Genomic DNA, 10,433 nt, shown 5'->3' with positions numbered 1-10,433 from the left:
GCTACAGCTTACATCAGTGTGTTTCTTGAGTTTCTGCACTGATTGATAGTTGGATAAAACCTGTGGTAGTAGTGTAATAAAGGATATCTTTGTGACTGTTTGTAAAAAAATAAATACAATAAAATGTATGCCACAATACCCAAACCTGGAACAATATGACACATTTGCCCCAAATTATTATTTTTGTTGAAAAAAGTGTACAACTTCCTGAAATTCAAAGCTGAAGTTGCAAGTTGCCTTAGCAACGAGAGGAAAGTGTTGAAGAAGAGGGGAGACCATCACAGGATGTTGAGACCTGGATGAGAAGAAGGGCAGAGCCCTGCCTCTGTGTCAGGTCAACTGTCGCATCTTATGTTAGCTAAACAAGAACCTATCCCAAACATTTCTGATGTTGTGATGAACAGAGCTCGTGGTGTTTATGACGTTTAAGGAAGTTCCCCAGTGTAAAGAAGCTAACGTTAGTTTCCTAGTCTAGCCTGCTGGTGTAGCGTCTTGTACCGTGCTATTGTGGTTGTTATAACTCACAACAACGACGGACGTCAGGAATTAAGTGGATTCGACAATGAAAGCGACACATTTATATTTGTTGTTGCAAGTTTTTCTGTCAGCCAGTGTTCTGGTTCACACGTTCGCTCCGTTAAATCTGGCTGTAGGGGTCGGTGCTCTTCTGTGTCGGAGGATCAACAGATATTTACATGAAAGTTGCCATCCTACATGGACGGCTCTCGATGCAACAGGTGAGCATGCGGATTTGAGTTTCTTTTAACGCTACTATCTAAAGCAGGGGTTCTCAACAGGGTCGGTAACGCCCCCCAGGGGCGTTCAGAGAACGTCGGGGGGCGCTGGAAGCAATATTTTAGAAAGGGCGGCGTTCATGTGTTTTGGGGGGGGGGCGTTTGTGTGTACGGCCCACGAGGTAATTCATAAACACACACAAAATATCTACTCTAAAAAAAAAATCCAAATCTAGTCAGCAATAGAATAAACAGGTGACTGACCAAAGTCAGGATCCTTGAACACAACACAAGCGGAACGTGTCATCACGTGGTCACGTCAGGTAAAAGACTTCAATATTAAAGAAGACTGTCATTGACATCAGAGAACGCACAAAAAGAGAAAGGTGGATGCGGAATGTTCCAGGAGAATTTATTTGTGGAAGTTAAAGGTGTGTCTAGTTTGTACGGACGTACTTGTGTTGATGAAAGAGGTTCACGAGTGTCATTACAGCATGAAACATGCCAAACTGGATGAGCTGAAAGTGCGTTTGGATAAAGTTAACGCTCTTCGGTGGAGTTTGGCCCAACAAGCAGCTCTCTCCAGAGCGTAACATAAAAACATGGAAAGATAAAGCAGAAAGATGAATGAATGAAGAATTCATGCAAACATTTTTTGCACAGCATGAAAGAAAGGTGAAATGAATGGGCTGTGTCTTAACATCTTTAGCAGAGGTTATCCATCCATCCATCGTCCACCGCTTATCCGGGATCGGGTCGCGGGGGCAGCAGCTCCAGTAAGGAACCCCAATCTTCCCTTCTCCGGGCCACATCCTCCAGCTCCGACTGGGGGATCCTGAGGCGTTCCCAGGCCAGTGAGGAGATATAATCTCTCCACCGAGTCCTGGGTCTTCCCCGGGGTCTCCTCCCAGCTGGACGTGCCTGGAACACCTCCCTAGGGAGGCGCCCAGGTGGCATCCTTACTAGATGCCCGAACCACCTCAACTGGCTCCTTTCAACGTAAAGGAGCAGCGGCTCTACTCCGAGTCTCTCACGGATGGCTGAGCTTCTCACCCTATATCTAAGGGAGACGCCAGCCACCCGTCTGAGAAAACCCATTTCGGCCGCTTGTACCCGTGATCTTGTTCTTTCGGTCATGACCCAGCCTTCATGACCATAGGTGAGGGTAGGAACGAAGATCGACCGGTAGATTGAGAGCTTTGCCTTCTGGCTCAGCTCTCTTTTCGTCACAACGGTGCGGTAAAGTGACTGTAATACCGCCCCCGCTGCTCCGATTCTCCGGCCAATCTCTCGCTCCATTGTCCCCTCACTCGCGAACAAGACCCCGAGGTACTTGAACTCCTTCACTTGGAGTAATGGCTCATTCCCTACCCGGAGTAGGCAATCCACCGGTTTCCTGCTGAGAGCCATGGCCTCAGATTTGGAGGTGCTGATCCTCATCCCAACCGCTTCACACTCGGCTGCGAACCGATCCAGTGACTGTTGAAGGTCACAGACCGATGATGCCATAAGGACCACATCATCTGCAAAGAGCAGCGATGAGATCCTCAGGTCACCGAACTGCAACCCCTCTCCTCCACGACTACGCCTCGATATCCTATCCATGAAAATCACGAACAGGATTGGTGATAAAGCGCAGCCCTGGCGGAGGCCAACATTCACGGGAAACGAGTCCGACTTACTGCCGAGTATCCGGACACAACTCTCGCTTTGGGCGTACAGGGATTGGATGGCCCTCAAAAGTGACCCCCTCACCCCATACTCCCGCAGCACCTCCCACAGTATCACCCGGGGGACCCGGTCATACGCCTTCTCCAGATCCACAAAACACATGTAGACCGGATGGGCGTACTCCCCCTCCAGGATCCTTGCGAGAGTAAAGAGTTGGTCCGTTGTTCCACGACCAGGACGGAATCCGCATTGTTCCTCTTCAATCAGAGGTTCGACTACCGGTCGAACCCTCCTTTCCAGTACCAGGCTGAGAAGTGTGATACCCCTGTAGTTGGCACACACTCTCTGGTCCCCCTTTTTAAATAGGGGAACCACCACCCCGGTCTGCCAACCCCTAGGCACTATCCCAGACTTCCACGCAATGTTGACGAGGCGTGTCAACCAAGACAGCCCCTCAACACCCAAAGCCTTCAGCATTTCTGGACGGATCTCATCAACCCCTGCGGCTTTGCCACTGTGGAGTTGTTTGACTACCTCAGTGACTTCCATCAGGGAAATTGACGATGATCCCCCATCAGCTTCCAGCTCTGCCTCAACCATAGAGGATTCAGGAGTTCCTCAAAGTGCTCCTTCCACCGGCCGATAACCTTCTCAGTTGAAGTCAGCAGGGTCCCACCTTTGCTGTACAGCTTGGATGGTTCCTCGCTTCTCCCTCCTGAGGTGCCGGATGGTTTTCCAGAAGCACCTTGGTGCCGACCGAAAGTCCTTCTCCATAGCTTCTCCGAACTTCTCCCACACCCGCTGCTTTGCCTCTGACACGGCAGAAGCTGCCGCCCTTCTAGTCCTTCGATACCCTGCAACTGTTTCCGGAGTCCTCCCGGATAACATAACCCGGAAGGACTCCTTCTTCAGTCGGACGGCTTCCCTGACCACCGGGGTCCACCACGGTGTTCGAGGGTTACCGCCCCTTGAGGCACCTAAGACCTTGAGACCACAGCTCATCACCGCAGCTTCAGCAATAGAGGTTTTGAACATCGCCCACTCGGGTTCAATGCCCCCAACCTCCACAGGGATGGCTGAAAAGCTCCGCCGGAGGTGTGAGTTAAAGATCCCCAGGACAGGGGCTTCCTCCAGACGTTCCCAGTTCACCCGCACTACCCGTTTAGGTTTACCAGGTCTGTCCAGAGTCTTCCCCCACCCCTTGATCCAACTCACCACCAGATGGTGATCAGTCGACAGCTCCGCCCCTCTCTTCACCCGAGTGTCCAAAACATGCGGCCTCAGATCAGATGATACGATTACGAAATCGATCATTGACCTCTGGCCTAGGGTGCTCTGGTACCACGTGCACTTATGAGCATCCTTATGTTCGAACCTGGTGTTTGTTATGGCCATTCCATGGCTAGCACAGAAGTCCAACAACAAACGACCGTTCGGGTTTAGATCAGGGAGGCCCTTCCTCCCAATCACGCCTCTCCAGGTGTCTCCATCGTTTCCCACGTGTGCGTTGAAGTCTCCCAGCAAGACTACGGAGTCCCCTACTGGAGCCCCCTGCAGGGTTCCATTCAGGGTCTCCAAGAAGGCCGAATACTCAGAACTGCGGTTTGGGGCATAGGCACAAACAACAGTCAGAGTTTTCCCCCCCATAACCCGAAGGCGTAGGGAGGCGACCCTCTCGTCCACCGGGATAAACTCCAACGTAGCGGCGCTCAGCCGGGGGCTAGTGAGTATCCCCACCCTGGCCCGACGCCTCACACCTTGGGCAACTCCGGAGAAGAATAGAGTCCAACCCCTATCCAGGAGTACGGTTCCAGAGCCAAGACTGTGCGTGGAGGTAAGCCCCACCAGATCCAACTGGTAGCGATCCACCTCCCGCACTAGTTCCGGCTCCTTCCCCCACAGAGAGGTGACGTTCCACGTCCCCAGAGCCAGCCTCTGCTGCCCGGGTCTGGTCCGTCGAGGTCCCTGACCATCACTGCCACCCATGTGACAGCGCACCCGACCCCAGCGGTTTTTCCCATGAGTGGTGGGCCCACAGGATGGATGGATGGGAGGCACCACGTAGCTTCTTCGGGCTGTGTCCGACCGGGCTCCGTGGCAAACCCGGCCACCAGGCGCTCGCTGTCGGGCCCTCCCTCTGGGCCTGGCTCCAGACGGGGGCCCTGGGCTTCCTCTGGGCAGGGTCTCTCCTTTCCTTTCCCTTTCTTTCATGAAGTCGTTTTTGAACCATTCTTAGTCTGGCCCCTCACCTGAGACCAATTTGCCTTGGGAGACCCTACCAGGAGCACTAGGTTCCAGACAACACAGCTCTCAGGTTCATAGGGACACACAAACCTCTCCACCACGATAAGGTGATGGTTCCCAGAGAGGTTATTAGGTTAGCAGAGGTTATGAGTTCAATAATTAGTACAGCCCTCGAAGGATTTTATTTGATGGGGGGGGGGGGGTAAGGGACCTGGATAATGGATAGGGGGGCGCTGGTCCAAAAAAGGTTGAGAACCACTAATCTAAAGAGACGCACATCTGTAACTTTAATTATTTACATTGACGTGTCGTCGACAATGAAAGTGCCATGACTTGAGTTATTCATCCTCAAAACTTAAACCTAAATGCGAGAGTAAAATGTTCCGAAATCTCCTTTTTAACAATGAACAACGTTTGTCTGATACTGGTACACGTCAGGATTTCATTCAGATATAGGGTTTTATTACTGAGGTGTGCCACCTGATCTGACACGAAGGCCACCTCAGCGCTGGACATTTACTGGTGTAATAAGTAAGTAGCAATACCAGAGTGTAGAAAAACTCTCTTACAAGTAAAAGTCCTGCATTCAACTTCTTGCAATTTTGTAGTAATCCTGTTGACACTCTGCTGTGCACTCTCTAGGTCTCCAGGTTGACCTGGAAAATAAACTGTTTGGACAGCACATTGCGTCGCGCATCATCCTGCAAGCTGTGAACGAATTCATGACCAACGACAACCCGAAGAAGCCCCTGGTGCTCTCTCTGCACGGATTGTCCGGCACAGGGAAGAACTTTGTCAGTCAGCTGATTGCTGATAACATTTACAAAAAGGGAATGGACAGCAGCTTTGTTCATATTTTCAATTCTATAATTCACTTCCCACATTCCAGTCTTTTTGACACCTACAAGGTACGATGACAAATCCAGTTCAGACAGAATCCAGTTACTCTCAAAGGAAACGCAGTGAAATTCTTATGTCTGGTCATATAAATATGCTTGTGTTTCTCCTCAGTCTCAGCTACAGCAGTGGATCAAAGGCAATATCAGTAACTGTGCACAGTCCATGTTCATCTTTGATGAGATAGACAAGATGCATCCCGGCTTGATTGACAGCATAAAGCCGTATCTGGACTACAACAACAAGCTGGATGGAGTTTCTTATCGGAAAGCCATCTTCATCTTCCTCAGGTGAAAAGCTGAAAGCATTCCCTAATTCTGACCCGTCAAAGAGTTTCATTCATAGAAACGTATCAATCCAGTTAACAAAGCGTATCACATGTCTGTTTATAGATACACGTTAATAGCAAGCACTGAAAGGAAAAAACAAACAATTCAGAACAGTTGTTTGTAGTAATGCAGTGAGAGAGGAGGAGTCTAAGAATGACACTGGAGGTCTTCACCTAAGTTGTTTCTGCACTTTCTGTCAATTCAACAGTAAAATGTGTGCAATATTATCCTAAATGTAGTCATCCATCCATCGTCTACCGCTTATCCGGGGTCGGGTTGCGGGGGCAGCAGCTCCAGTAAGGAACCCCAATCTTCCCTTCTCCGGGCCACATCCTCCAGCACCGACTGGGGGATCCCGAGGCGTTCCCAGTGAGGAAATATAATCGCTCCATCGAGTCCTGGGTCTTCCCCGGGGTCTCCTCCCAGCTGGACGTGCCTGGAACACCTCCCTAGGGAGGCGCCCAGGTGGCATCCTTACTAGATGCCCGAACCACCTCAACTGGCTCCTTTCAACGTAAAGGAGCAGTGACTCTACTCCGAGTCTCTCACGGATGGCTGAGCTTCTCACCCTATCTCTAAGGGAGACGCCAGCCACCCGTCTGAGAAAACCCATTTCGGCCGCTTGTACCCGTAATCTCGTTCTTTCGGTCATGACCCAGCCTTCATGACCATAGGTGAGGGTAGGAACGAAGATTGACCGGTATATTGAGAGCTTTGCCTTCTGGCTCAGCTCTCTTTTCGTCACAACGGTGCGGTAAAGACTGTGATTCTCCCACCAATCTCTCGCTCCATCGTCTCCTCACTCGCGAACAAGACCCCGAGGTACTTCAACTCCTTCACTTGGGGTAATGGCCTACCCAGAGTAGGCAATCCACTGAGTAGGCAATCCACTGGTTTCCTGCTGAGAGCCATGGCCTCAGATTTTGAGGTGCTGATCCTCATCCCAACCGCTTCACACTCGGCTGCGAACCGATCCAGTGACTGTTGAAGATCACAGATCGATGATGCCATCAGGACCACATCTTCTGCAAAGAGCAGCGATGAGATCCTCAGGTCACCGAACTGCAACCCCTCTCCTCCACGACTAGGCCTCGATATCCTATCCATGAAAATCACAAACAGGATTGGTGATAAAGCGCAGCCCTGGCGGAGGCCAACATTCACTGGGAACGAGTCCGATTTACTGCCGAGTATCCGGACACAACTCTCGCTTTGGGCGTACAGGGATTGGATGACCCTCAGAAGTGACCCCCTCACCCCATACTCCCGCAGCACCTCCCACAGTATCACCCGGGGGACCCGGTCATACGCCTTCTCCAGATCCACAAAACACATGTAGACCGGATGGGCGTACTCCCAGGCCCCCTCCAGGATCCTTGTGAGAATGAAGAGATGGTCCGTTGTTCCACGACCAGGACGGAATCCGCATTGTTCCTCTTCAATCAGAGGTTCGACTACCGGCCGAACCCTCCTTTCCAGTACCTTGGAGTAGACTTTACCAGGGAGGCTGAGAAGTGTGATACCCCTGTAGTTGGCATTTTTTGCAGCCTTTTAGATATATTTGGTTTCAGTTTGGTGTGTTGGAGCTAAAAGCTGCTAAGAGCAGTGGCACTTAACACTTTCATTGTTTCTGAGGACACAGAACTACAATCATTTGCTGCTGAAATTCTAAAATGTTTCCTGTTGTCGATCTTCCTCCTAGTAATGCTGGAGGGGAGATCATCGCACAGAAGGCTTTAGACTTCTGGAAAGCAGGACGAGATCGTGAAGAGATCGAGCTGAAAGACCTGGAAAAATTGATCTCTCTAGCAGTGTTCAACAAGAACGGTGAGTGTAATAAATGAATGCTTCTTTGTTTTGGTGTCATTATCAGCGGTGTAACGCTACACACAAGTCACAGTTCGGTCTATACCCTGGTTTAGGAGTGGTTTAAATGTGGGCTACGCCGGATCTCTTCCCACAACCTCTCTGCTACTGCAGCACACTGTACATAAACTGTTAGAACCCTACTCATTATTATTCACAAACTAGATTAGATGAAAAACATGGATTATTGTATCACTGTAAGTATCTGTTCATCTCGTCCTATAGGTGGCTTGTCGTATACGAGTTTGATTGACAATAACCTGGTGGACGTTTTCGTCCCGTTTCTGCCCCTGGAGTACCGACACGTCGTCCAGTGTGCCAAGGCCGAGATGAAAGCTAGAGGACTTTGGCCAGACCACAGTGTGGCAGACCGGCTGGCGAAAGATTTGATCTATTTTCCCGAATCTGAGAGAGTTTTCTCTTCAAAAGGCTGCAAGACGATAGAAAAGAAGCTGAAATTCTACTTATAATGTCAGCATCTGATGGCCGCTGTGTTCGAGCACTTTAAAACAAGAAAAGAAAAGAAAAACCTAATATATTACAAGAAATGTGCAAATGCATAAATTGTTACATTAACTTTGCTGTGCTGTGCGTCTGATTCCAAAATGGAGACCAGGCCTCTAAGCGTTCGATCAAGTGTCTACTTGATATGGAAGTGCCAGCCCCTCTTCTTTTGTTTACAGATTGAGCCAATAGCAACCAAGTATCCCGTTGTCTGGCGTATCGTGTAGCCAATGAAACGCTGAAGATTTAGACATATCATTTCAATGGGTTTTATTTTACAAATGTTATTTTTTTTTTCATAATTGTATTTTATTATATTCAAAATACAAAAAAAAACATAAATATATTACAAGAAATGTGTTTATACTTCACTTACTTTGTGTCATTACTACTGACAGGGAATATGGGTACATAATAGTTATTTATATAAATATATAAATATTATAATATCTCCAAATTGCACAGTTTGGTGTTACTCTTAGAAAACCTGAATAATATGTTGTGTTTTTTGTTTTGTGTCTTGATAACTTGGTGCTATGTTTCTATTGTGTTTTCCAGCTCTTACCTACCAGCTATAACCATCTTCAGGCATCTTTTTCAACAAAGACATTCAGAGTTTATTTTCTTCAAATTCAGTATATTCAGACCACTATTACTCAGTGCCAGAAGCACTGGATTAATTCTGACTGTCTTGCAAGAACAATAAGAGAGTTATGCATATGGTGCAAATGCAGCTTTTAATTTACTTTGGGTATGCTTGGAGGTATTTTCACACTGTAAGTGATTAATTTCACAATTTATTTTTATTTTAGATCAACGGGGTTATTTTACACGAGTTCATCAACAGTCAGAGTTGGCCTTGTACACTTTTAAAATACAGCAGTGCAGAATGCAGAAAGCTCTGTATATATATATATATATATATATATATGAAATGTTTTCTATACATTTGCTCACAAAGGGTGAAGGAGCTGTAAGTGCACTGGGATGTTGGTGTGGATGGAAACACATCAAACTAATAAAATATAAAATATTTGGTGTCTCTGTCTCTCACATTTTAATGCATTCTTTCTAACTCATAAAACTGCATAGTTCAAAGTCCAGGTGCATCTGAAAGATATTCTCTTGTGCATTTGTTGGATAAATTATAGCAGTTTATAGCTTTGGTCAGTAGAAATGATGATGAGATGACCACATAAGTTGGTTTATCATTAATTTGGCAGTGTGTTATTTAGTCAAGAATCCAAATCTTGTGCTCATCCTGGCCGCTGGTCTGAGGCCTGTTTCATGAATCTGTTTGTGTTTGATCCCGCTGCTTCAGATGCCCGGTGTTATTAGAAGCTACAAACCGACCGTCAGCTGCTTCCTTCCCTTTTCTCCCTCGAACAACAGTGTAGTCGCACAATGACACAGGAAGGAAGAGGAAGAAGCTTGTTAGAAAACACACGTGCTATTTCACTTCCACCGGTGAGCTCTGACTTTCTATGAAAGTAAAAGATTACAGTAAACATTTTTAGAATATTATCACAGCAATGCTGATAAACGCTTGTGGATCCAACTCAATTATATGTTGGGAATGTCTTCAAAGCATAGTCTAGACCGGAGGTGTTATGTTTTCAGGTTTTCCGTACGTCAGTCCCATTCTTGTGAACGCCTTCGGCACAAACATCCACATGCAGAGTTCAAGGTCACTGTGACGTTTCTGGCCTTCAATAAATAATGCAAACACTAATTAGGACAATTTCACACAAATGTCTAACAGGATAAAGCGATGACATTTTGGACGGACATGGATGTGAACTGCCACTTGTCTGGCAGAGGCGTACAACTGCAAGGTGGTAATTCTAGTTTTAATATTTAATCTAAATAGCTAATTATTAGATAATCATTTATTATGAAAGTGATGCAATTACAATCACTTTAAAAACTGGGGGGGAAAAGCTGCTTTCGGGGTCCGTACGGGTGCTGGAAATCCTTGAAAGCACTTGGATTTTAATGTGTTTAAGGATTTCCAGGACCCTAACAGACATACCAGCTATACGTGTTGAGTCAGCCTTTTTTATTTACCACATCTCCAAACCATCAGGATATCAGCAAAGGACTGTGTTACTGTTTTCAGGGGCAAATAGCTTGCTTAACTGTTCTCTTATTATCTGAAGCGTTGTACAAGAAAGCAAAGAAGACAACA

The 10,433-nt window shown here is 47.3% G+C and overlaps 1 protein-coding gene across 1 annotated transcript; it reads left to right on the top strand.

The window, feature by feature from the left end:
* Positions 1–5,272: 5,272 nt before the first annotated feature.
* Positions 5,273–8,211, top strand: LOC115017027 (torsin-1B-like; the record flags this gene model as incomplete). Its single annotated transcript, XM_029445192.1, has 4 exons — positions 5,273–5,557; positions 5,661–5,836; positions 7,578–7,702; positions 7,967–8,211. Coding segments are annotated over 4 exons (831 nt in total), but the record flags the coding sequence as incomplete, so codon positions are not given.
* Between the last annotated feature and the right edge of the window lie 2,222 nt (positions 8,212–10,433).

The sequence above is a fragment of the Cottoperca gobio genome, chromosome 12 (assembly GCF_900634415.1).
Source record: "Cottoperca gobio chromosome 12, fCotGob3.1, whole genome shotgun sequence".
NCBI classification, from domain to species: Eukaryota; Metazoa; Chordata; class Actinopteri; order Perciformes; family Bovichtidae; genus Cottoperca; species Cottoperca gobio.
This window is presented reverse-complemented; position numbering and strand designations above follow the sequence as displayed.